Below are 25,869 nucleotides of genomic sequence, written 5' to 3'. Positions count from 1 at the left end.
GCAGCTTCTGTCCCCGCGCCCCAGCACGCACCCCATGTGAAAACTGAGCCCGCTCTCCAGAAGGTTCAGTGACCAGGAACGGGGGCGCCAGAGCAGAGCAGGATGTCTGTCTGAGGGGGAAGTTGCTGCTTGGGGTCAGTGACTTTCTGTAGGACCGTGAACCCAAAACCTGAAACAAACCAGAAAACCTTCCTATGACTTAAACCTGTCACGAAAACAAGCATCAGCCGTCTCATGAGTTAGCAAATGTTTATTTTAAATAAAAATTAGTCTCATACCATACATATTTACAGGAATGCTATACAAAAATAAAAGCCGGTCATTTCATCTGGGCCACTGTTGGGGAACACCCCCCGCCCCCCAGAAGCCCCGCACCTTCCCCGTAGCTGCCACGTGCCACGGTGTTCTTTCGTCTCGGCTGGGCCTGGGCACTCGCAGGTCCTACATGTGGTCACCCGGCCGTCCAAAGGCCGTGCCAACCCTGTCCTCGGTTTCCAGGAAACACAGGCAGAAGTGGTCCTTACTGAGGAGGGCCAGTGAGTCCCCGTTTAAATGCCAGCACAGAGAAAGCACCTGAAAGTCACCTGGAGAAAGACAGGCAGCCGGAGGGTGAAAGGGTGAGGCCAGGGTCCTAGGGTGAGCGCGGCCCCAAATCCTGTGGCCGAAGGACAGGCCTGGAGAGACCCAGCTGCAGCCCCAAAGCTCAACTCGGGTGGGCATCTCTGTGTCCCGTGAGAGCTCGGAGCGGTGGACCCCCACCCGGTGTGTGACGCCGGGGACCGGCCTGAGGTCTCCCTGGATGTGCCGAGAGGGACCGACCGTACACCCGAGGCGGTCGCCCACACGAGCCACGGTGCCCAGGTCGGCTGGAAGGGGCTCATCTGTTAGGGTTCTGCCTACAGCCGGTCACAAGCGCCACCGCGCTCACCTTCCCCAGGCACCTGCACGGACACGCAGCCCGCTGGCGACCACAGGTACACCTTGCCGCCTCCCGTGCAGATGGCCAGCCGGGGCTGCTGCGGGTCCCACTGGAAGGAGCGCACGGGGGACAGCTGCTCCAGCACCACGAAGAGCCTCAGCTTCTGAATGTCCCAGATCCAGACGGCGTTCGGGACACTGTCTGAGGAGGGACGACGCGGACACCCTGCTTCAGTGTCCCCGCCTGCGATGCACGCTGGGGGGCAGGCCCCAAGCCCCGTGGACGTGGCTGCTCCGGTGTCTACGAGCCGGACGGTCCCCCCGCCCAGGCTTAGAGCCCACAAGGGCGGGTTTGGCGGTTTTTACAGCCCTCAAAACACGTGAGCCCCCTTCCCGCATGAAACGGGCCATGGCTGTGGTGGCGCCCGGACCCTGCTCTTCGCCCGACGGCAAGCAGCAGGCGGAGGCGCCGAGACACCGCACCTCCGGAAGCTTCCGTGGGCACAGCCTCCCGGCAGGAGGACGTGACGTGCCGGAAGCCCGTCACCGGGGTTTCCGCTCACCCGGTCTTCATGCCTGGGCACCGGAGGAAACGGGGAGGGGCACGGCCCGCGAGCGCGGCCACTGACCGCTTCTCGTCGCCAGGAAGTAGCTGTCCGGGCTGAAGGCCAGCGCTCCGATGCCGATTTTCGGGTTCGCTCTGTCGGCAACAGGCTTCAGGGTCTGTAAGGAGACTGGCACGGAGGCGATCTCATCTAGAACACGGAAAGGGAGGGGACAGGAGCCGCTGGCCTCGTCCACTCAGTTCAGACAGAAGGAAAAGAGGACTTCACGTTAACCCACGGAGGAAGATTCTATGGAAACAGAGGCTTAAGGGGACCCGGCCACGGCGCTGGAGCCCCCGTGGCGGGGTCTGTGTAGTGGAGAGGCCACGTGTGAGCGGGCAGGGGCGTGGCAACTCTGTGCCTTCCCCTCAGTTTTGCCATACACCTAAACTGCTCTAAAAAAGTCTTAAAAAAAAACAAAAAGCCATTATAAAACTCACGGCAAAAGGTGGTAAGGTGACGATGGAAGGCCAGGTGAGCGGGTGTGCTGGCTGTGTGTCCCCCCCCCCCCCCCCCCCCCCGATCCGGGGTGCTTACTGAGCGGGGCTGGGCCACGGACACCACACGACCTGGGGGCTGCTCCCCCACCTCCTGTACTCGTTAGCCCACCGTACCGATGCCGGGACTGAGGCACAGGCCACCTGCCCAGGACCCGCGGCCAGTTCCGCAGCCCCACCCCCTCTGGCTCCTCCAAGGGCATCTTACTGGTCCTTAAAGAACCACCTGCAGGGCGGTGCCTGTCACACTGGGACCACCAGCCCTCCCGACGCGACGGAAACTGCCCGCCCCCCCCCCCCCCCCCCCCCCCCCCCCCCCGTCAGGCGAGAGGACACCAAGCCGGGAGGTGTCGCGGTCAAAGGAGGGAGCAATCCCGCCCCCCCCCCCCCCCCCCCAGCTGCTCACACTTGGTCTCTGCAGGGGAGGCCACGCCGGCTGCTGCTCTGGGCGGGGGGAAGGCCAGGCGGCCCGGCGCCAGCCGCGGAGTCTTCTCGGCTTCCTTGTACACGACCTGGAAGACACGACAGTCCTGCCACCACCACCGCCCGCACATGACACGCAGGAGCAGAGGCGGTGACGCACCGGGTAGTGGTGACGCTGGACCTGGACGCGAGGTGCTGCCGTTCCTGGTGACGGACACAGAGACGCCGGGCCACCGGCGCCCATTCCCCCGCGGGGGCGCCCGGCGTGGGTCCCACCCCAAGCCCCACCCCGAGCCCGCCCCTCGGGGGAGTGGCCTGTGCTGGCTGCGGGTTCGTACGCGCCCAACCGACCGCTGGCCAGTGAGGACACAAGCATCTCAGTAGTGCCAAGTCACAGACACAGGTCCTGCGAACGAGGGGACATCTGTGTCCCGAAGCCTGATGGGCCCATGAGGCCGAGGCGGTGAGGCAGCCCGGCTGCCCCCTGGCCTCAGAACAAGCTCGGGCTGCAGGCCGGGAAGGCCGAGCAAACCCTTCACGGCCCGCGTGGTTGGCCTGCTCAGCCTCGGCCTCCCACAACCATGGATGGCTTCACCCGCCTGCACCTCCAGCCAGGTCCCACCTCGGGACCTCCGCCCCAGCCTCGCCTCCCCAGCTGTCCCCTCCCCCTCTCCTCCCCTCCCCTCCCCTTCCACACGGCTACCTGCAGCCCTACTCCTGGTGGCCTCCCTCATATTTCCCACATGTGGGACAGCTCCCCAAGGTTGGGGGTCTGTCTGTCCCCTGCTAAAAAGGACACACATGCCCACCTCAGGCCCTTTGTACTTCATGTTCTTGCTGCCAGAACTGCTCCTCCCTCTGATGCCGTATCACTTCTTCCTGGCCCCTGACCCCGTGACCGTCCCTGCCTGCCCCAGGGACACCTGCCCCCCACTTCTCAGGTCTGCTTCTCCAGCCCCAAACGCCCGGTGCTTGTGGGTGAGGGACCCTGGGTACTCTGCCGAGGGCAGGAACAGACCTGAGAGTGACCCATCTGGGGAGTGGGGAGGGCAGGGCAAGGACACCACTTCGGGTCCTTTGGGAATTGGTTGAGCCGAACATTTGAAATGTTACCGTAACGGAAGTTTCTGGTGATGTGAGTAGCGACATCATGATGAATAATGTAAAGTGAAAAAAGACTTTTTCTACCTCCCTTCTCCAAATGTGGCTCAAATAGAAACCTGCATTCCAGGGAGGGAGGAAGATGGCGGTGAAGGACGACGCTGGGCTCAGCGCGTCCTGCTGATCGCTTAGATCCCACCCACATCTGCCTAATTTACCCCGATAACCACGAGAAGACTAGCAGAACGGACTCTCCGGAGCCGCGCGCAGACGAGAGGCCCACGGAAGAGGGTAGGAAGGGCAGAGAGGCGGTGCACGCTCCACAGACTGGCGGGAGGGAGCCGGGGCGGTGGAGGGGCAGCCAGCCCGCCCGGCAAGGCAGAGCCCCCGAGTCTGGCTGGCAAAAGCGGAGGGGCCGGACGGAGTGTGTTCTGTCAGCCAGTGAGACTTAACATCTGGAAGGTTATAAGCTAACAGCTCTGCTCGGAGAACGGGAGGGCCGGAGGACAACGGAGGGAGAGTTGTTGAGCCCCGGACGACAGAGCGCGGCTTGGCGGGGAACAGAGGCACTGGGAAGCGCCTTCTCCCTCGCCCATCCCCCAGCCAAAATCCCAAAGGGAGCCGGTTCCCGTCACGGAACTTGCTTGCACCGCGCAAACACCCAACGCTGTGCTTCTGCGGATCCATCCCTCCGACGGGTCGGCCTCCCTCCCGGTGCCGCAGGGCTCCTCCTGAAGCGGATCACCGAAGGAAAAGCGAGCTGAGCCTGCTCCTCCCACCCCTGTGCGCCTTGCGGATCCACCCCGGCTAATAATACGCCAGATCCCATCGAAGCAGCACCACCAGCCTGGCAGTGTGCACACAGCCCAGACAGGGGCCACACCACTCCACAGTGAGACCTGCCCCTGGGAGAGGGGAAGAGAAGGTACACACCAGTCTGACTGTGGCCCCAGCGGTGGGCTGGGCACAGACAGCGGCTCTGACTGCGGCCCCGCCCACCAGCGCAAGTTACTCCAGACAGCACGGGGCAAGTGCCCCGCAGTTCCGCGCCACCCCAGGGACTATCCAAAATGACGAAATGGAGGAATTCTCCCCAAAAGAAACTCCAGGAAATAGCGACAGCTAACGAACTGATCAAAAACGATTTAAGCAATACAGCAGAAAATGAATTTAAAATAATAGTCATAAAATTAATCGCTGGGCTTGAAAACAGTATAGAGGACAGCAGAGACTCTATTGCTACAGAGATCAAGGGACTAAGGAACAGTCAGGAGGAGCTAAAAATGCTATAAATGAGCTGCAAAATAAAATGGAGGCGACCACAGCTCGGACTGAAGAGGCAGAGGAGAGAACAGGTGAACTGGAAGATAAAATTATGGAAAAAGAGGAAGCTGAGAAAAAGAGAGATAAAAAAAAATCCATGAGTATGAGGGGAGACTTAGAGAACTAAGTGACACAATTAAATGTAATAACATATGCATAATTGGGATTCCAGAGGAGGAAGAGAGAGGGAAAGGTGCTGAAGACATACTTGAAGAAATCATAGCTGAGAACTTCCCTGATCTGGGGAAGGAAAAAGGCATTGAAATCCAAGAGGCACAGAGAACTCCCTTCAGATGTAACTTGAATCGATCTTCTGCACAATATATCCTAGTGAAACTGGCAAAATACAAGGATAAAGAGAGAATTCTGAAAGCAGCTAGGGATAAACGGGCCTTAACATACAAAGGTAGACACATAAGGGTCGTAGCAGACCTATCTACTGAAACTTGGAAAGGAATGGCAGGAAATCTTCAGTGTGATGAACAGGGAAAATAATGCAGCCAAGAATCCTTTACCCAGCAAGTCTGTCATTCAAAATAGAAGGAGAAATAAAGGTTTTCTCAAACAAACAAAAACTGAAGGAATTCATCATCACTAAACGAGCCCTACAAGAGATCCTAAGGGGGACTCTGTGAATGAAATGTTGCAAGGACCACAAAGGACCAGAGACACCACTACAAGCATGAAATCTATAGATAACGTAATAACTCTAAACCCATATCTTTCAATAATAACACTGAATGTAAATGGACTAAATGCGCCAATCAAAAGACATAGGGTATCAGAATGGATAAAAAAAACAAGACCCATCTATTTGCTGTCTACAAGAGACTCATTTTAGACCTGAGGACACCTTCAGATTGAAAGTGAGGGGATGGAGAACTATCTATCATGCTACTGGAAGTCAAAAGAAAGCTGGAGTAGCCATACTTATATCAGACAAACTAGACTTCAAATTAAAGGCTGTAACAAGAGATGAAGAAGGGCATTATATAATCATTATAGGGTCTATCCATCAGGAAGAGCTAACAATTATAAATGTCTATGCACCGAATACGGGAGCCCCCAAATATCTAAAACAATTAATCAAAAACATAAGCAACCTTATCGATAAGAATGTGGTAATTGCAGGGGACTTTAATACTCCATTTACAACGCTGGACAGATCATCTAGACACAGGATCAATAAAAAAACAAGGGCCCTGAATGATACACTGGATCAGATGGACTTGATAGATATATTTAGAACTCTGCATCCCAAAGCAACAGAATATACTTTCTTCTCGAGTGCACATGGAACCTTCTCCAAGACAGATCACATACTGGGTCACAAAACAGCCCTTCATAAGTATACAAGAACTGAGATCATACCATGCATGCTTTCAGACCACAATGCTCTGAAGCTTGAAATCAACAACACGAAAACGTCTGGAAGACCTCCAAAAGCATGGAGGTTAAAGAACACCCTACTAAAGAATGAATGGGTCAAGCAGGCAATTAGAGAAGAAATTAAAAAATATATGGAAACAAATGAAAATGAAAATACAACAATCCAAACGTTTTGGGATGCAGCAAAGGTAGTCCTGAGAGGAAAATACATTGCAATCCAGGCCTATCTCAAGAAACAAGAAAAATCCCAAATACAAAATCTAACAGCACACCTAAAGGAGATAGAAGCAGAACAGCAAAGACACCCCAAATCCAGCAGAAGAAGAGAAATAATAAAGATCAGAGCAGAAATAAACAACATAGAATCTAAAAAAACTGTAGAGCAGATCAATGAAACCAAGAGTTGGTTTTTTGAAAAAATAAACAAAATTGATAAACCTCTAGCCAGGCTTCTCAAAAAGAAAAGGGAGATGACCCAAATACACAAAATCATGAATGAAAATGGAATTATTACAACCAATCCCTCAGAAATACAAGCAATTATCAGGGAATACTATGAAAAATTACATGCCAACAAACTGGACAACCTGGAAGAAATGGACAAATTCCTAAACACGCACACACTTCCAAAACTCAAACAGGAAGAAATAGAAAGCTTGAACAGACCCATAACCAGCGAAGAAATTGAATCAGTTATCCAAAATCTCCCAACAAATAACAGTCCAGGACCAGATGGCTTCCCAATGGCTTCCCAGGGGAATTCTACCAGACATTTAAAGCAGAGATAATACCTATCCTTCTCAAGCTATTCCAAAAAATAGAAAGGGAAGGAAAACTTCCAGACTCATTCTATGAAGCCAGCATTACTTTGATTCCTAAACCAGACAGAGACCCAGTAAAAAAAGAATACTACAGGCCAATATCCCTGATGAATATGGATGCAAAATTCTCAATACGATACTAGCAAATCGAATTCAAAAGCATATAAAAAGAATTATTCACCATGATCAAGTGGGATTCATTCCTGGGCTGCAGGGCTGGTTCAACATTCGCAAATCAATCAATGTGATACATCACATTAATAAAAGAAAAGATAAGAACCATATGATCCTGTCAATCGATGCAGAAAAAGCATTTGACAAAATTCAGCATCCTTTCTTAATAAAAACCCTTGAGAAAGTCGGGATAGAAGGAACATATCTTAAACAGCATAAAAGCCATTTATGAAAAGCCCACAGCTAACATCATCCTCAACAGGGAAAAACTGAGAGCTTTTTCCCTGAGATCAGGAACACGACAGGGATGTCCACTCTCACTGCTGTTGTTTAACATAGTGTGGGAAGTTCTAGCATCAGCAACCAGACAACAAAAGGAAATCAAAGGCATCAAAATTGGCAAAGATGAAGTCAAGCTTTCACTCTTTGCAGATGACATGATATCATACATGGAAAACCTGACAGACTCCACCAAAAGTCTGCTACAACTGATACATGAATTCATCAAAGTCGCAGGATACAAAATCAATGTACAGAAATCAGTTGCATTCTTCTACGCTAATAATGAGGCAACAGAAAGACAAATAAAGAAACTGATCCCATTCACAATTGCACCAAGAAGCATAAAATACCTAGGAATAAACCTACCCAAAGATGTAAAAGATCTGTATGCTGAAAACTACAGAAACCTTATGAGGGAAATTGAAGAAGTTACAAAGAAATGGAAAAACATTCTGTGCTCATGGATTGAAAGAATAAATATTGTTAAAATGTCAATACTACCCAAAGCCATCTACACATTCAATGCAATCCCAATCAAAATTGCACCAGCATTCTTCTTGAAGCTAGAACAAGCAATCCTAAAATTTGTATGGAACCACAAAAGACCCCGGATAGCCAAAGTAATACTGAAGAAGAAAATCAAAGCAGGAGGCATCACAATCCCAGACTTTAGCCTCTACTACAAAGTTGTAATCATCAAGACAGCATGGTATTGGCACAAAAACAGACACACGGGGGCGCCTGGGTGGCTCAGTTGGTTGGGTGACCGACTTCGGCTCAGGTCGTGATCTCGCGGTCCGTGAGTTCGAGCCCCACATCGGGTTCTGGGCTGACAGCTCAGAGCCTGGAGCCTGTTTCGGATTCTGTGTCTCCCTCTCTCTCTGACCCTCCCCTGCTCATGCTCTGTCTCTCTCTGTCTCAAAAATAAATAAATGTTAAAAAACAAAAACAAAAACAAAAAACAAAAACAGACACATAGACCAATGGAATAGAACAGAAACCCCAGAACTAGACCCACAAAAATATGGCCAACTCATCTTTGACAAAGCAGGAAAGAATATCCAATGGAAAAAAGACAGTCTCTTTAACAAATGGTGCTGGGAGAACTGGACAGCAACATGCAGAAGGATGAAACTAGACCACTTTCTCACACCATTCACAAAAACAAACTCGAAATGAAGGACCTAAATGTGAGACAGGAAACCATCAAAACCCTAGAGGAGAAAGCAGGGAAAAACCTCTCTGACTTCAGCCGCAGCAATTTCTTACTTGACACATCCCCAAAGGTAAGGGAATTAAAAGCAAAAACGAACTACTGGGACCTCATGAAGATAAAAAGCTTCTGCATAGCAAAGGAAACAATCAACAAAACTAAAAGGCAACCAACGGAATGGGAAAAGATATTTGCAAATGACATATTGGACAAAGGGCTAGTATCCAAATCTATAAAGAACTCACCAAACTCCACACCCGAAAAACAAATAATCCAGTGAAGAAATGGACAGAAAGCATGAATAGACACTTCTCTAAAGAAGACATCCAGATGGCCAACAGGCACATGAAAAGATGTTCAACGTCGCTCCTCATCAGGGAAATAAAAATCAAAACCACACTGAGACACCACCTCATGCCGGTCAGAATGGCTAAAATGAACAAATCAGAAGACTATAGATGCTGGAGAGGATGTGGAGAAATGGGAACCCTCTTGCACTGTTGGTGGGAATGCAAACTGGTGCAGCCGCTCTGGAAAACAGTGTGGAGGTTCCTCAAACAATTAAAAATAGATCTACCCAATGACCCAGCAATAGCACTGCTAGGAATTTACCCAAGGGATCCAGGAGTGCTGATGCAGAGGGGCACTTGTACCCCAATGTTTATAGCAGCACTTTCAACAATAGCCAACTTATGGAAAGAGCCTAAATGTCCATCAACTGATGAATGGATAAAGAAATTGTGGTTTATATACACAATGGAATACTACGTGGCAATGAGAAAGAATGAAATCTGGCCCTTTGTAGCAACGTGGATGGAACTGGAGAGTGTGATGCTAAGTGAAATAAGCCATACAGAGAAAGACAGATACCATATGGTTTCACTCTTATGTGGATCCTGAGAAACTTAACAGAAGACCAGGGGGGAGGAGAAGGGGGGAAAAATGGTTAGAGAGGGAGGGAGCCAAAACATAAGAGACTCTTAAAAACTGAGAATAAACTGAGGGTTGATGGGGAGTGGGAAGGAGGGGAAAGTGGGTGATGGGCACTGAGGAGGGCACCTGTTGGGATGAGCACTGGGTGTTGTATGGAAAGCAAGTTGACAATAAATTTCATAAAGAAAGAAAGAAGGAAGGAAGGAAGGGAGGGAGGGAGGGAGGAAAGGAAGGGAGGGGGGGGAAGGGAGGGGAAGGGAGGGGAGGGGAGGGGAGGGGAGGGGAGAAAGAAAGATGCATTCCAGACTTACTATTTTGGGATTGCTAATGGTGGCTGGGTGCCCGAACTCTGTGATCATTTTCCAAGTCACGTGATTAAGGATGCGCACCTGAGGGGGGAGAGTGCGCGTGAGGGCCCCTGGCGGGCGCCGTGCCCGCAGCATCTCCACGTGTGCTACTCGGTCTCACCTTCCCGTCATAGCTTCCGATGGCCAGGAACTGACTGCTGGGGCTCCAGGCCACAGACTTGACGCCCAGGGACCACTCGTAGGCACAGTACGCGGACAAGAGCCGGCCGTCCAAGGAGTAGAGCAGGACCTTGTACTGCAAGAGACCGTGCAGATGTTGACACTCACCCTGACCGGAGCATGGGGGGGGTGTGGGGGGGTGGGGGGGATGGGGACACAGCCGATGGCCAGCGGGAGGTCAGAAGGAAGACCGGTGGAGCAGGACAGGCCCTCCCGCACAGGGGACAGTGGGGACCTTGGCCGCAAACGTAAGGACTCGCTGGTCAAAGGGCTGGGCTTGGCCTCGGAGCCTGGTGAGCCGACCGAGCCTCCACATTCAGAAAGCCTCGGGTAAACACAGGTCAAAGCGCCCCAACACACAGGGTCTGCCTGGTCACCCTGCATACCTCCAGGCAGGTGTCCCACACTGCCAGCACACAGCCGTTTGGGGCCCACTCGATCCCTGCGAGGTCCTGGGTCTCCGTGTCAAAGTGCTTCCAAAGCAAGACAGAGAAACGTTAAATTCGAAAGTGTTTTCTTGAACAAATACACATTTTATCACTGACGTTGGGAACACGTTTAGTATTTAATTTCCTTGTACAGAAGCGGACAATGTCTCCAGCCCTGTCCTTCTGTCGTTAAAATCCTGCCTGAGCACTCAGGAGGCCCCAGGCGGGCCCAGGTGGAGCCCACCGGGCAGGACGGTGCCCAGCACCGCTGGCTGTGACGCAGCTCCCGCGGCCTGGCACCGCCCCCCACTCCCTCCCGGTTCCGGCCTGGCTCGGCCTCACTCCTGGAAGATCAGCTCCGCGAGATCCCGCCAGGACACCCCGTGCCCGGGTCGATGGGGCCGCCTCCGTGCTCTGGCAGGAGGGTCACTGCCAGTCCGAAGGCCTCTCCGCACCCACCCGGCCCGTGGAGCTGAGCCCGGCCAGGGGAGGAGGGCCCTGCACACCTGGCCGGGGCCCCTGGAGGCTGGCCCAGAGCAGACCCTCCCGGGGCAGCAGCCCCTGGGCGAACCGCACGGCCCTGACAAGAGGACAGCGGCTCACCCGATGGCCTGTGGCCGCCCCGCTCACCGGCAGGCCCACCCCCCCCCCCCGGGGCGTGCCCTCCGGTGACCCGCCCTCCACGAGATGGCGCTGCCGCGACCCCTCCCAAAGGTGCCCGGGCCTCGGAGACGCCCCGTGGCCGGCAGGGCACCCCCTACCCGCAGGAGCTGCCAGTCGCTGCAGACGAAGACGCTCACGTGGTCCTGGCAGTCGCGCCGCTCCGCCAGCGCCATGTAGCGGCCGTCCCGGGTAAAGGAGACCCCTGGCGGGAGGAGAGGGACACCCCGCTGCAGCCCCAGGGAGCGGTGAGAAACCAGAGGCAGGGGTCACGGGGAGGGACTGGCGCCCGCAGCCAGAAGGAGGGGCGGAGAGCGAGACCGCGGCCTCGGTGCAGCAGCCCAGGGACCCCCCGACCCCCAACCCCTGACTGGCAAGGGATCTGACGGAAAACCGCAGGAACCGGGCCCCCGAAGAACCACAAAGTGTCGCTGAAAATGCAGCTCCTGACGGATCGTCGTTTTTGGAGCACAAATCCTAGGGAGCTCAGCCAGCTTGTCAGCTTCTCATTACACCCAGTTTTACTTTTTTAAAAGAATATCTTATTTACTTTTGAGACCGAGAGAAAGCAACAGCTGGCGGGGGGGGGGGGGGGGGGCGGTGGCAGAGAGAGAGGGAGACGGGAACTGAAGCAGACTCCGCCCCGACAGCACAGAGCCCGATGTGGGGCTTGAACCTGGGAGCGGAGAGATCACGAGCTGAGCCCAAGGCGGACCCTCAGCCGGCCGACTAAGCCACGCAGGTGCCCCAACTTCCTACGTGTACTTTTGAATTACTCGGGAGAAGAAAAGTAAGGTCGGAGTTTAGAAATAAGCTTTGGTTGAAAATGTGAAACCGTATTTTCCGTTCTGTGTTAGTCGCAAGGCCCCAGGCCACAGCTCACACTTCGTGAGCCACAAGAACACACGAGGCACTGCTGTCTGCACACATCGCGGCAACTTTACGATTCAGGGATGGGCACCCCACTCGCTCTCCACGGTCCAACCGATTCCCGTGGTGGCCGGCTGGGCAGGGCGGCCGCCCTCTCCCCGGCACAGAGACCACAGAGCTGGCCAACAGAAGTGTGGAGGCTTGAAGTGCAGAACCGGGGGGTGGGGGTAGGTCCTGGGACACACATCAACCGAAGGGACCTGATCCCCAGTCCTACGACAGGAAGGGAACCGCACGTAAAGCCTACTTCTCTGAGGTCCTTTAAACCACTGTGGTTCTATCTTGAAAGGGGAGCCCTTGTCCTCGGGAGACACACACGGAACTATTCATAGATGAAGCATCAGCAGATCTGGGGCGTAGAGAAAGAAGCTGGCCACACGCTGATAAGCCGCTGAGACTACTGTGCCCGTAAATTTTCTGTATTAAAAAAGTGTCCCTCTCCCCCCCACCCCGCCCCCGCCCCCGGGCCCTGAACAAAAACAACAAGGAAACAGCTTCCAAATCAGCTTCGGCCGACTCACCCTGCTGGCAGGCTTTGGGGTATTTGATGTAAGACACAGACTTTGTGCACAAGGACCAGACAGTTATCCGCAGCTGTCGAGGAGAAGGGGAAAGAGAAACGGTGCAGGTTTAGCAGCCGGGAAGACGGCGGTTAAGTCACAGACAGGCATCAGTGACCCAGTAAGAGGTTTACTGCAGAATTAAGAACAGTAGCTGCTCCTGGGTGTCTCCCCCCCCACCCCCAGTCTCCCGTCCTTTAGTTTCATGCTCCTGGTGTTTGGTTTTCTTTTTGTAACAGTATTGCGTGAGCGACACAAAGTCGAATATAAGTGCATTTAGTTTAAAATTTCAAAGTAACTGCGGTTTTCCTCTCCTAACAAACGTGCAGATGCCGGCAGGCAAGCTGTCCAGGACGGTGGGTGTCCCGGGGACTGAGCGAGGTCAACCTGCTTGGTCCTCTGCCTCAGCAGACTCGTGAGCAGGAGGTGGGGGCAGAAGGGCCCGTGCGGTGGCCTCTCTGCACGGCTGCTTCCCCACAGGGTTTCTGGGGGTGACCGCTCTGTCAGCCGGCCGTCCCCTCCTCTCCCGGCCCGCGTGCCTGGCGGGGTGGTCACGGACACCCGTCCCCAGGAAAAGCCCACAGTATAGCTTTTAAGCTTTCAAACACCCGTCTACATTTACATCTAATATTGAGGTTCTATGACCCCCTAGATCCCATTAGAGTTTAAAAGGGAATAACCAGAATTTCTTAACCCCGATTCCTAGTTTTGTTTCTAAAAACGGTCTCCGTGCCCTTCCTGTTGGCTGACGTGGCAGTTCACTACTTGACGAGAGTCCAACAGCTGACTCTGAACAAGGACAACACTGGAAAACACACTGACCTGGTTTCCAGATTTACTGTAAAGTACTATAATCAGAGAGTATGCTGTTCGCACAAAGCGAGGCTAATAGGTCAATGGAACAAGACAGAATCCAGAAACAGACCTGCACACACACAGGCAACGGGTTTTTGACAGAAGTGCGAGTGGAAAAGATCTAAACTCAAAACAGGTCCTATGTTTACACTTAGGAGCCCAAACCATAAAACTTCTAGAAGAAAACAGAATAAACTCTTTTCAGATCTTGGGTTGGGTGGGGATTTCTTTAGATGCACAAAACATAAAAAAAACAAAACAAAAAAACCTGATCCGTTAGACTCCATTAAAAGGAAACATTTCTGCTCTTTAAAAGAAGCTGTTAACTAACTGAGAGGGCAAGCTGTAGGAGAAAACACTTGCCAGGCGCGTGTCTAGGAAAGGACCCGCCTCCAGAATATAGTAGAAGAAACTTCACAGTTGAGTAACGTGACTAGCCACCCGGTAAAGAAACGAACAGACAAGTCCTACGATAACGGGCATGTGACAGAGGCCTAATGGCATTAGTCATGAGGACAATGCAAACTGAAACCACAGGCAGGGGCGTCTGGGAGGCTCAGGTGGCTGGGCGTCCGACTTCAGCTCAGGTCATGATCTCTGGGTTTGTGAGATCGAGCCCCATGTCGGGCTGTGCACCGACAGCTAGGAGCCTGCTTGGGATTCTCTCTCTCTCTCTCTCTCTCTCTCTCTCTCTCTCTGCCTCTTCCCCATTTGTGCTCTCTGTCTCTCTCTTTCTCAAAATAAATAAACTTAACAAAAGCCAAAACCACAGGGAGACACCACAACACAAGACTGACTACAGTAAAAAACCACACTGACGCGTGTCGAGGGTCGTGAGAGTGTGGACACCTGAGCTCTAACCTGGGGGGCAGCCACGTTAGAGAGCAGTCGGCAGTTTCCTGAAGCGTTCGGCACGCACCCCCCCCCCGGCACCCCCTCCCAGGGATTTACCCGAGTCAAATGACGTGCGTCCCAGCAGCTCGTTCCAGACGGCGCCCACGGGAAAGCGCCCACGGCCTGCCAGATGGTGGACGGAAAGCAGATGCCGTGTCCCCGTGCCACGGAATGGCGCCCGGCCACGAGGGACCGCCGCTGATACCCTCAGTGACAGCACAGCGCTGGGTGACAGAGGCCAAACAGAGCCCCCCACGCCACGTGGCCCCCACCGACAGAGAATGTGGACAGCAAGCAGGCAGTGGCTATCCGGGAGCAGCGGTGGGCGCGGACGGGGCTGTCCACGTTCCGGCTGAGCTGCGCGCCTCAAGGGGTGAATGGTGCTCGTCGGTGGTTTTAACTGGCTTTGTGGACACGTAAGAAAAAGGTTTTCGGCTTATTTTTTTTTGAGGCAGCTACGGGCTGTTTACAACACAGACAGACACTGAAATTTAAGGACACGGGAAGGTGGAAAAGTAACAGGAGTGAAAAAGAAAAACCACGAGAGCCACAGGCTAGGCGAACAGCTGACAAAACAGGTTTGTGAGGCAAAAAGATCCACGAGGGACAACGGACGATGAGTTACAATCAAGGCTCCACTGGCGTGAAGACATAACATCCTCAGTCCGAGCGCAGCTGGTAACAGCACCCCACAAGTACAGTAAACAAACCGACACCACAAGGGCAACGGGAGGGGGCAGCCCCACAGACACCGACATGCTACACACCCGGGGGCGTAAACAGTGCGGCCCGGCAAACCGGCGTGCCAACAGCGGAAGAGGAAGGAAAATCGGAAATTTTACGTAAACATAAAGAAATTCAGTTCTTGATAAACGTCGTTGGGAAAAAGATAGACGTGGATCCCTTCCTCACACCACACGGTCCACAGGAACCTGAAGCGCATTTTAACCAAGTGTGCGAGAGTGTGCATGTGTGTAAAACAAGGTATGAAAGCACTCAACCTCACCAATAGTCAGGAAACGACAAGTGAAACCACAATGCACTTCCTCTGTAGCTCCACTGGCCTGGCAGCTACCTATCTATCACCTATCTATCTACCTATCTATCTATCTATCTATCTATCTACTTTTGAGAGAGACAGAGACAGAATGCGAGTGGGTTCGGGGCAGAGAGAGAGGGAGACACAGAATCCGAAGCAGGCTCCAGGCTCCGAGCTGTCAGCACAGAGCCCGACGCGGGGCTCGAACTCACAGACCGGGAGATCACGACCCGAGCTGAGGTTGGACGCTCAACCGACGGAGCCACCCCCGTGGCCCCGAAGTTGTTTTTTAAAATTAGATTCATGCTGGGGCACCTGGCTGGCTCAGTTGGGGAAGTATGTGACTCATGATCTCCGGGTTGTGAGTTCAAGCCCCGTGTTGGATGTAGAGATTACTTAAATAAAAATAAAACTTTAAAAAATAATAATAGTAAATAAAATTAGACTCGTGTTGTCAGGAACTTGAATGAACTTAGAAGGAAATTAGAATTTCATTCTTTTTTTTTTTTTTAATGTTTATTTAATTTTGGGAGAGACAGGCTGCTAGCAGGGGAAGGGCAGAGAAAGAGTGGGGGGTGGGGAGGAGACCGAATCTGAAGCAGGCTCCAGGCTCTGAGCTGTCAGCACAAAGCCCGACTCGGGGCTCAAACTCACGAACTGTGAGGTTATGACCTGAGCCAAAGTCAGACGCTTAACAGACTGAGCTCCCCAGGCGCCCCAGGACTGGCAGTCAGTTTAAATCCTGATAAAAAGCTCTGGAAAGTCGAATGCCATCTACTATAAGCGGGCAGTCCCCCAGGCTACCCCCGACAGGGTGCCTCAATATAGGTCACGTACAACATACTCCCGGCACCGTGGCCCCTACCCCCTTGAACACCGGCAGCAGCAGAGGGCAGACGGGTGTGCCGTGACTTCGCCTGCGAGGAACAGCAGAGTGAGCCACGCCTTCCAGACGGACGAACACCGAGGGCGAAGGGAACCACCCCGGAATACAGAGGACGAACTCGCGTCAGCAAACTTGAAACAGATGCAAAGCAAGCAACAGTGTATACGCTCGTTGTGCATGCGCACACGTGCACACACACACACACACACACACACACACACGACCCAAAGGAAAGCAAGAACGGGCCAACACAGAACGCAGGGTCCGTCCCGCCTCTGTGGGGCATGCAGGCAGCCCTGCTCTGGGCCTCGGGGGTGGGTTGGGGCACACAGTGCTTTACCCTCGGGGACCCTGTGCAAAGGGCCTGTCACATTCGTGTACGGGAGGCAGGGAGGCCCTGGCACACGCCCGTCTGGACACTGGATTCTGGCCCCAAGAATTCTAATCACGAAGACTGTCGGGTGAGGCCGTATAAACAGTTCAACACGTCTGAAAACTTCCAAGTTGCAAGCGTCTTTAAAAGGCCAACGTGTGCAGCTCTGGGTCTCGGTCCACTTTCTGTCTGACTCCGGATTTCAGCTCAGGTCATGATCTCGCGTGAGATCGAGCCTCTCACTGGGCTCTGCACCGAGCATATGGAGCCTGCTCAAGATTCTCTCTCCCTCCCTCCCTCTCTCTCTGCCCCCCACCCCCACTCTCTCTCAAATTAAAAATGAATGAATGAATGAATGAAAAGTCACCATGTGCACCGCAAGGAAACCAAGTGCCCTGTGTCCTGCTCAGTCTCCGACAGCCTGTATGAGCAGACACCACATCAAAAGCGGGTCTGAAACCGAAACAGAAGGTACGTGAAGCCACACGGCCGTCTGAGGCAGCCGACTCAGCCGCCCCCTCATGGCTGGACAGAGACCTTCTCCCACATGATGCCAACTTGAAAAAGACCCGATGATGACATCCCACAGGGTCGCCCGGCACCCTCACGGCTGGGCACAGACACTCGCCCTCGCCACACGCACGCACTGTCCCCTCTGCAGCCTGGGGCGGGGCTCCTGCAGGGCACCGGGCAGCCCAGGCCTGGGGGTTCGGGCCCACACACTGGGTCATGAAGCCCCCTCAAAAGGCGGCACATCGTTAACGGGATCTGCGCATTTTTCTGTCTTTGAAAACAACACTGCTGACACCAAAGACCTTCTACCCCAACACCTTATATGTGCAAATTCCCTAACTTTGTGGGGGGGGGGGGGGGAGGGGAGGAGCCCCAGCGAGTCTCGGACAGGACGCAGCAGTGACCAGACAGGACGCAGCAGTGACCGCGGTCACAGGTCAGGCATCTTAAAGACGTAAAGCTGATCGTAGTGAATTCATCTTCTACCGCTGAAGTAAAGGAACTGTTTAATTCTTAAATCCTGTCATTTAAAACCTGCGTTACTTTTCCTTAAATTTGGGCAGAAAGATCATATAACAACCGTGTCGACCTAAGACACACATCTTTCTCTGTCTCTCCCTCTCGAGATCCCCATATATGTATAATCTGAAAGATACACATCGTTCTCCAAAATTCACCCGCCTGACCGCTACCCAGCAACTTCCGGAGAAAGGCGCGAGGAGTCACCCTCCTCTGCTCGACGACGTGTGCCCGGGGCCTTTGCACTTACGTGGAACTCGGTTGTGTTGAGGATGTGGCGGCCGTCGGGGCTCCAGCAGGAGGCCACCAGCCCGGCCGAGCCCTCGTCGATCCTGCAGTGCCACTCCGGCTGCTCCAGGGACCACACCTGGATTCGCAACGGACAGAAACGCAGACCCACAACATGAGCGCACGCGCGTCAAGCTGGAAAACAGCCGGTTCAACGGCACACGGTCAGGACACAGGGCGCGATTCCACATCCGCCACGAGGCAGGGCTGGAGCCGGACCGCGGCACAAAAGCCACGCTCCCGGGGGACCTCACAGTGTTGGTTTTAAAGCCCTTCGCCAGCCCTCCAAGCTCCTTCGGGGAAACTTCAGATCTGCCAGAAACGCGTCTTCGCGCTTCCCCAAACCCGTGAGGCCCAAGCTTCTAGACAGCTGTCTGCGGACACTTCCTCTTACTGAATTCTACCTGATGACACGTTAAGGCTAGTTAAGTGTTTTCCTGTTGTAATTTTAAGAGGAAACCGGCTTGAGCCGCCTCGCCTTTTTTCTCAAACTCCAAGGGCACCGAAGAGGCTCGCTCCTTCCCGGGGTCACCCTCAGGCAAGAGCCCCTGGCTCGGAGCCCCGCGGGCGGCGCACCTGAACCTGCCCCCGCTTGTACATGGCGCACAGGATGAAGAGGGAGTCCGCTGACCACTCGATGTGCTGGATCTGGTCCAGGCACGTGTACAGGTGGAGGATCTGGAGGGTGTGCACATCCCGGACCACTAAGCGGTACTGGACGCAAGAAGCCTAAAGACGGGAGAAAAAGCCCACGATGGCCTAACAGTCTCAGGGAAGGGAGCTCAGGAGTCGGTGCTCCCCGCCGTCCAGGAATTCTAGCTCCCTCTGTCCTTCCGGATGTATTTCCTGCCTGGACGGCCTCATGTTCCCAGACTGTCACCCCCTCTAAGGATAAGGGTTCACGAGAAGACAAGGTCGAAATACACAAACTATGTGTTGACACTGCTCCAGGATAAGACGTTCTGTTAAAACTCTCTACTAGGTCATTTTTTACTTTCTGACTCGCGTATTAAAAACTAAAGCAGGACGCAGCGTGGGACCAGCTCTTCTGTGAACTAAGCCAGCACTCTGCTGCTTTAACCACCGGCAGAAAAGGCACAGGGAGTGCGGACGGGGGCCTCAGGGTCCTTGGTGAGAAGGACCACAGAGACATAAGGACGAGGCAACAGAAAAATACGTATTTGTCCCTGCCCCCAGGCCCTGGCACAGGACTTCTCGGGTCCTTGAAACGTCCTGGGTGGTAGGAGCGTCTTTTGTTCTAACGAGGCAACTCTAGGTGGGCTCCTGGCCACCAGAAATACCAGCCATAATTAGAAGCTTGGAATGTTCAGTCCCACTCCCCCTTCTCCAGAGAGGGGAGGAGGGCTAGAAGCGGAGTTAATAATTCATCACGAGGAATCCTCTGTAAAATGCCAACAGGACAGTGTTCAGAGAGCTCCAGGCCGGTGAACACAGGCACACAGGGCAGGTGACGCACCCACCCCCACGGGGACAGCGGCTCCTGCACTCGGGACCCTCCTGGACCTTGTCTTCTGGATCTCTTCACCTGGCTGTTCACCTGGATCCTCTCTGGTCTCCTTTAGCACAAGTGTCTGAGTTCTGTGAGCCACTCTGGCAAATCAGCCGAACCCGAGGAGGGGCCTGTGGGAGCCTCTGACTGGTGGCCCAGGCAGACGGAAGTTGTGGGGAGCTCGAGGACCCGCAGCTCTGGCTGGAATCTGAAGTGAGGGGCACAGGGGCACGTGGGGGGGCACAGCTGGTGAAGCGCCCGCCTTCGGCTCACGTCACGATCTCACGCTTCAGGAGTTCCAGCCCCACATCGGGCTCACTGCTGTCAGCACGGAGCCCGCTGCAGATCCTGCCCCCCTCTCTGCCGCACCCCTGCTCATGCTCTTTCTCTCTCAAAAATGAAAAAAAAAAATAAATAAATAAACAAGAAAATAAACATCAAAAATAATGCAGTGGGTGGGCGGTCCACCTCGGGTCTCCAGGGGGACGGTGCCAGAATTGAGCTGTGTGGCACCCGCTGGTGTCCTGAGGGCTTGTGTGCTGTGACACACCCCCAGCTCCTGGCAAACGTGACGGGAAGTGTCAGCAGTGCGGCGAGTGTAACAGCAGCCGCGGGACAGCAGAGGTGAAGAGCAGCAGCAGGCTGACGCTTTCCCGACACAGGAGGGGACGCAGGCAGGTTTCTCTTCCACTGAGGGGACTTATTCTGAGTACTGACCGTGAAGATGTTTAAGCGTTAATCCTGTTTTCTTGAAGAGGCAGTCTGTGTCCACGTTTGTTAATAATATCCATATCTAAGCAAATTATTTGGGTATACTTATCTGATTTTAGATTATATTATAGTTTAAAAATCAAGAACTGGTTTAAAAAAAAATTTTTTTTAATGTTTATTTATTTTTGAGAGAGGGAGAGAGGGAGAGAGGGAGAGCGAGCGAGCAGTGGAAGGGCAGAGAGAGAGAGGGAGATACAGAATCCGAAGCAGCTCCAGGCTCTGAGCTGTCAGCACAGAGCCCAATACTGGGCTCGAACTCATACACCCTGAGATCATGACCTGAGCCAAAGTCGGATGCTTAACTGACTGGGCCACCCAGGCACCCCAAGAACTGATTTTTAAATGTTAATTGCTTCGTTCTTATCAAGATCAAACTCAATTATTGGTTTGTGTTTTACAAACCTTTTCCTTTCCTTTTCCAAACCTTCCTTTTCCTTTTGAAAAAAACCTCGGGGCGCCTGGGGGGCTCCGTGTGATCTCGTGGTTTGTGAGGGAGTGTGAGTTCTGTGAGTTTGAGCCGTGGGCTCCATGACGCTGACGAGGAGCCTGCTTGGGACTCTCTCTCTCCCTCTCCCTCCCTCCCTCCCTCCCTCTCTCTCTCTCTCTCTCTCTCTCTCTCTCTGCCCCTCCCCCACTCGTACGCTCTCACTCTCAAAAATAAAGTTTAAAAAACACACCTCATGAGTTTTCCTTGTAAAAAGGAGAAGGGGAGGGTAACTTCAGCTGAGAACATGTGTCACATTGTAGCTTTGTCATCAGTTACAATGAGCTCCTTAAGACAGGATGTATGTGTCATGGCATGGAAAAACCATTATCAGATCTGTTGCAAGATATTAAAAACGGCAACACAGACCTACTTTCTTCAGGATTTAGGATAGAGCTTCGAAGAACAAGACTCCAGTAACACCATATTTCCACCAGGGTGGAGAAGCCAAAAAAAAAAAAAAAAAAAAAAAAAAAGCACCAAAATGAAGCAAAGGAACATAGTCTTTCTCTTTATAATTCACTGGAATTTTCATAGACGATTTTTTTAAACAATGAATTTATGGGGAGCATTTCAAAAAATACGCCACGGTTTCTGGGGGTGAACTTTAAGCTGAAGACATTGTGTATCTCTTAGCAGAATGCTAATTTATGTATTTAGGATAATACCTCCACAAAGGAGTTCCAGTTTCAAAGAGCTGGACAAAGAACAGGAATGTTCAGGTTCAAACTGAAAAGTCATGAAGCCTCGGTGAGTTAACATACAGAACTAAACAGACACACTTTTTTTTTTTTTTTTTTTTTTAACAGACACACTTTCTATAAGGCTGATCTTTTCCTGAATGGACTTCCAGTGCCAATCATACCGCCAGGTCCCGAGGATACACACTGATGATGCTGGTGTGTTTCCTGCACAGACTGGCTCAGAGATTTCAGCAGCATTTGGTCGCCCCCCTCCCCTTCCATGATGAACAGCTCGAATCCCAATTGTTGGAATAAACAGCAGTGCGGACGACTGGACTCATCCGGGCAGAGACTGCTGGTTATTTCAATCGCTTATTTGCCATATGGTGGGGGGCGGGGAGGGCTGGCAAAGACAAAGTCGCTGCACCAGGTTACAGCCAACAGAACTAGGTATGTCCCCCGATGTGTCAAAATAACAACAAAGAGCTGATATCCTCTGTACCCTCAAATGTGTGACAACACTGCCATTACCTGCCTCTGACAGATGGAAACTGGGGCGTAGGGAGGCTGGCACCTGCCCATGCCCCATTCCCCCGGGGCCCCTGCTTGGGGCATCTGTCGAGTCCCCAGCCCCGGTGTCCGCCCGGGTCACGTGCCCTGGGTCCCCTGCTCCAGGGCGCCTGCCTCGGTGTCCGCCCGGGGCCCCCGTCCGAGTCCCCAGCCCAGGGTCCCCTGCCTCAGGTGTCAGCCGGGGTCCCTGCTTGAGGCCCGCACCCGCGGACCCCCAAGCTGCCCCCTCCTCCCGGGCCCCGCGGCCGCTCACCAGGTACTTGCCGTCCGGGGAGAACTTGCAGAGCAGGCCGGAGAGCTTGAACACCTCGGAGAAGTTCATGGCGGCCTCCGACCCCCGGCCCCGGGCGCTCCACTCCCGCCCGGCCTGCGGCAACCGCCAGCACCGCGACCGGAAGTGACGGAGGGCGGAAGCACCTCGCGGCCTATCAGGGCCCCGGGTGCCCGCGCAGCATTGTGGGGCTTGTAGTTCGCACGTTCCCGCGCCGCCGCGCTTCTCGCCACCAGGACGATCCGCCCCTCAGCGAGGGTTGACACCGAAAACGCGGGACGCGCGCTCAAGTTGAATTTCAGGCAAACAACGAATGATTTTTGTGGGAAAATGCTCTCAGATACTGTATGGGACAAACACCAAAAAAGTACCCGCTTATCTGAACTTCAAATGTAAACGGGCGTCCTGTGTGTCCGCTTACGTTTGAGTGTTTACACTTACACGTGAATACGCTTAGATGTAACTACGTTTACGGACACCTACGCGCTTCTATCTAAATACGTAATAGTGTATATACACACATTGTATGTTATACACGGTGAATAAGTACGTATTCGTTTTCTGGGTTTTTTTTTTTTTTTTTTTTCTTTTCTTTTTTCTTTCTTTTTGGCTGAATTGGGCAACCCTGCCTGCAGGGAGGCCCTCGCCTCCCCTCGGGCACTACGCAGATCTGGGGAGAATGCCTTTGGCGTTTGCACCCGCGCGGAGGAGAGGGAGAGCGCAGGGCGCGACCCGGGACCTGCCCACGCAGGACGGCGCGCGCCTATGTCAGCGCGGGTTTTGCGCACCTTGCTGGCTCCCCCGCGAGTGCCTTGTCCTCTCGCCCTCTGGGAACCCCTGGTCCTCTTCCCCCGAAGGAGGCTTGCCCCATGACCCGACCAGGCCCTGCCAGAGCCTCCGCAGTCTACCGGGGCCGGCGGACCCAGACACTCACTCTCGCCCCTCCCTTCTGAGAACCCAGACCCAGCCTGGGCCCTCCCCACACCTCTGTGCTCACAGCCCCCGGCCTGCAGCCTGCCGACGTCCCCCGCCACCCCCCTTTGGAACACACGGGCAGGGGATGCGTGCACGCGTCCAGCTAGGCGGTACCAGACTTTTCTGTGCCGGGCCAGCTCCATCCGTCTTTGTGTCTCCAGCCCCCGGGAATCTAAACCAGTGGGTGAGCAGTAAAGGTGGGTGGAACTGAGCCAGGTCCGCCAGGTGAACGCGGACCCAGGAGGCCGGAGAACCCAGTTTGCACCAGCCCGGCTCGTACGCAGTTCCACAGGCGACACTGACACGAGGGTCACGCGGGCCTGGGGACGCCGGCTCGGAGGCCGATAACGGGTCCCGAGAGCACCGGAACGCAGTTCACGGCAGGTGCACGCCGCGAGAGCCTTTCCAAACGTGTCCTGCGGGTCGGGTTCTCTGGCCAAGGACCCGCCCAGAGTGGGTCCAGACCCGTGGAGCCGTGGGTGACACCGGTCCGAGGGAAGACTCGGCCCGAGGCCGGTGTCTGAGCGTAGAGAGCAATTCCGAGTGCACGATCCACGTGTCGCCGTGGACGCCCACGCGCACCTGCGCGAAGAAGAGAAACCAGCGCTGGGGGACGGCAGGCGGCGACCAGGGGAGGGAGGGAGCAGGGTGCGCGCCGCGACCTGGGAGTGTTTGCGTCACCAGATCCTCCCCAGGGGCCAAGGGACACAACCTCCGCCCAGGATGAGTGTGCGCCGGGGCCAGACAGTCGTTCCCAGAGGGTCCCTGCGGGTCCGTAATGCCGAGCGGAGCCGGGGAGCGGCCGTGACCTCGGCTCGGTGTCAGTATAGATGGCGCGCCCTCCTCAGAGTCTCACTGGAGCCCCACGGGCGCAAACGGCCCCACCCAATCCCCTCGCCCTGGGACCGCGCCCCTCACCCCTGCTCCCGGCAGCGAGGGCGGACACTCCGCGGACCAGGACGGCTCTTCCCCTGCTCCCGGGGGTCTGAGCGCCCCGCGCACGGAGGAGCCCAGCGCCGGTGGGGGCGGGAGGGCCGCCCGGGGTGTCGGGAAAATGCGGCGTCTGGGGGGTGGGGTGGGGCGGGGGGAGCAAGGCGTCGGGACGCGGAGCCTGCTTGGCTGCCCGCCCTCGCTCCCGCGCGCCCTCGCCCGCGGCCCCCAAGCTGGCCGAGGGTCGCGGTCCCCATCTCGCCTGCGTCCGGCCCGGGGTAGGCGGCCCAGCGGGCTCCGCAGGGGCGACGCGCGCCAAAAGGCGGCGGGAAGGAGGCGGGGCAGAGCGCGCCCGGGACCCCGACTCGCACGCGGCCAGCTGGTGGGGCGGGGCGCCGGCGGCCACCTCGGCCTCGGCCCGGCCCCGCCGCCCGCGCTCCTCCCGCCGCGCTGAGCGGCCCGCGCTGCCTTCCCGCCCGGCCGGCGGCGCCAGGCGCTAACTTCCGCGGCCGCCCCTGCCCGCGGCGCCTCCCCTCCGCGCGCGCATATAACCCGCCTGGGCCGCCCGTGCCCGCCGTGCACCCACTGCCGGGCCGGCTCCGGCGTCGATGCCCCCGGGCTCCGACTGCACCAGGTAGGAAGCGCCGCGAGCCCGCGCGAGGGGGCCTGGGCGTGGCGCCGCGCGGCCTGCGGGGGCCGGAGCGCGGGGCTGGGGGGCACACGGGCTCAGAAGCTAGGGGTTGCGAGGAGGGGGCGAGCGTGCAGGAGCTGGGAGAGAGGATGACGTGGGGCACCCCTCCGGGGTCCGACCGGCCCCTGGGACGCCGCGCGGGTGGCAGGGAAGTGGCCGGAGTTCAGCCCGCGAGGAGATGGGGGGAGGGGGGGTGCCTGCCAGCAGTGGCTCTGGGGGGAGGAACAGCGTCGCTGGGATTCCCGGAGGGCCTACCTCCAGCTGACCCCTCTCCACCCCAGCGTCTGAGGGGAGGCTCCGAAGGTGACGGGGAAGAGGCCGGGTCGGAGTGCAGGTGCCGATGGAAGTTGGTGAGCGTCCCTGTCGCTGACAAGCTCCTCCCCGCCGGTGCCCTCTCGCTCCGTCTGCACCCAAGAGGGCTGTAGAAATCCGGCCGCGTTACTCCCCGCTTCCCCGAGGCTGAGACCCAGTGCTCCCCTGGACCCCGGCGCTGGGCGTGACCACCAAGCCACATCCATGGGGTCAGTCACTAAAGAGCCAGGGTTCCAGAGGGACATCTCCAGGTGGTTCCGAGCTGGCCAAGGGTGCCTGGTCTGTCTTCTGAGCCTGTTTCAGGAGGAGCAGAGTCAGGCCCCCGGCCCACCCTGGGGAAGCAGCTCCTCTGTCCTGGCTCCCTCACTCCCTACCCTCCTTCCCTCGCATCCACTGTCCTTTCAGCCTTTGGAGGGAGGGAGCTATCCTTACTTTCTTACTCAGCTTGCATTTTTGTCTGGTCCCTAACCGGATATGCAGAAAGTGTGCACATGGCTACATAAATAGACCGGTGACAGGTA

The 25,869-nt window shown here is 55.1% G+C and overlaps 3 protein-coding genes across 4 annotated transcripts in view; 1 reads left to right on the top strand and 2 right to left on the bottom strand.

Annotated features, from left to right (window-relative positions):
- Positions 1-235: 235 nt before the first annotated feature.
- Positions 236-22,597, bottom strand: WRAP73 (WD repeat containing, antisense to TP73). Of its 2 annotated transcripts, XM_078452523.2 has the most exons (12): positions 22,423-22,597; positions 18,728-18,880; positions 18,114-18,230; positions 12,746-12,818; positions 11,396-11,499; positions 10,593-10,679; positions 10,148-10,282; positions 9,991-10,068; positions 2,427-2,532; positions 1,548-1,673; positions 929-1,120; positions 236-584 (listed from the first exon to the last, which is right to left on the bottom strand). In XM_078452523.2, exons 1-12 carry the CDS (start codon positions 22,489-22,491, stop codon positions 442-444), a joined length of 1,383 nt encoding a protein of 460 aa, XP_078308649.2. In that variant the 5' UTR covers positions 22,492-22,597; the 3' UTR covers positions 236-441. The 2 variants fall into 2 exon arrangements, with proteins under 2 accessions (XP_078308649.2, XP_078308650.2); XM_078452524.2 differs by lacking the exons at positions 18,114-18,230; positions 18,728-18,880.
- A 120-nt stretch (positions 22,598-22,717) lies between these two features.
- LOC145715685 (uncharacterized) lies at positions 22,718-25,577 on the bottom strand. Its single transcript, XM_081796459.1, has 2 exons — positions 25,292-25,577; positions 22,718-23,997 (listed from the first exon to the last, which is right to left on the bottom strand). Exons 1-2 carry the CDS (start codon positions 25,552-25,554, stop codon positions 22,920-22,922), a joined length of 1,341 nt encoding a protein of 446 aa, XP_081652585.1. The 5' UTR covers positions 25,555-25,577; the 3' UTR covers positions 22,718-22,919.
- The window catches only part of TP73 (tumor protein p73), a 60,686-nt gene continuing 59,584 nt past the window's right edge, over positions 24,768-25,869 (top strand). The window contains exon 1 of the mRNA XM_060624590.3: positions 24,768-24,979. The gene's annotated coding sequence lies outside the window, so the exon portion shown is untranslated. The remainder of the gene's footprint in view (positions 24,980-25,869) is intronic.

The sequence above is a fragment of the Panthera onca genome, chromosome C1 (genome assembly GCF_046562875.1).
Source record: "Panthera onca isolate mPanOnc1 chromosome C1, mPanOnc1 haplotype 2, whole genome shotgun sequence".
Lineage (NCBI taxonomy): Eukaryota > Metazoa > Chordata > Mammalia > Carnivora > Felidae > Panthera > Panthera onca.
Note: the sequence above shows the minus strand (reverse complement) of the source record. Positions and strands in the feature narration are given on the sequence as shown.

Bases quoted from the DNA above. Each gene is read 5' to 3' on its own strand.
- WRAP73 (XM_078452523.2), bottom strand. From the start codon at position 22,491: ATGAACTTCTCCGAGGTGTTCAAGCTCTCCGGCCTGCTCTGCAAGTTC. The intron at 10,680-11,395 runs GTAGGGGGTGCC...TTGCTTTGGAAG, and splicing joins GCGACTGGCAGCTCCTGCGG to CACTTTGACACGGAGACCCA. The intron at 1,121-1,547 runs GTCAGTGGCCGC...GTCCCTCCTCAG, and splicing joins CTTCCTGGCGACGAGAAGCG to ACAGTGTCCCGAACGCCGTC.
- LOC145715685 (XM_081796459.1), bottom strand. From the start codon at position 25,554: ATGGATGTGGCTTGGTGGTCACGCCCAGCGCCGGGGTCCAGGGGAGCA. The intron at 23,998-25,291 runs GTAGGCCCTCCG...TTCTTCGCGCAG, and splicing joins TGGAGAGGGGTCAGCTGGAG to GTGCGCGTGGGCGTCCACGG.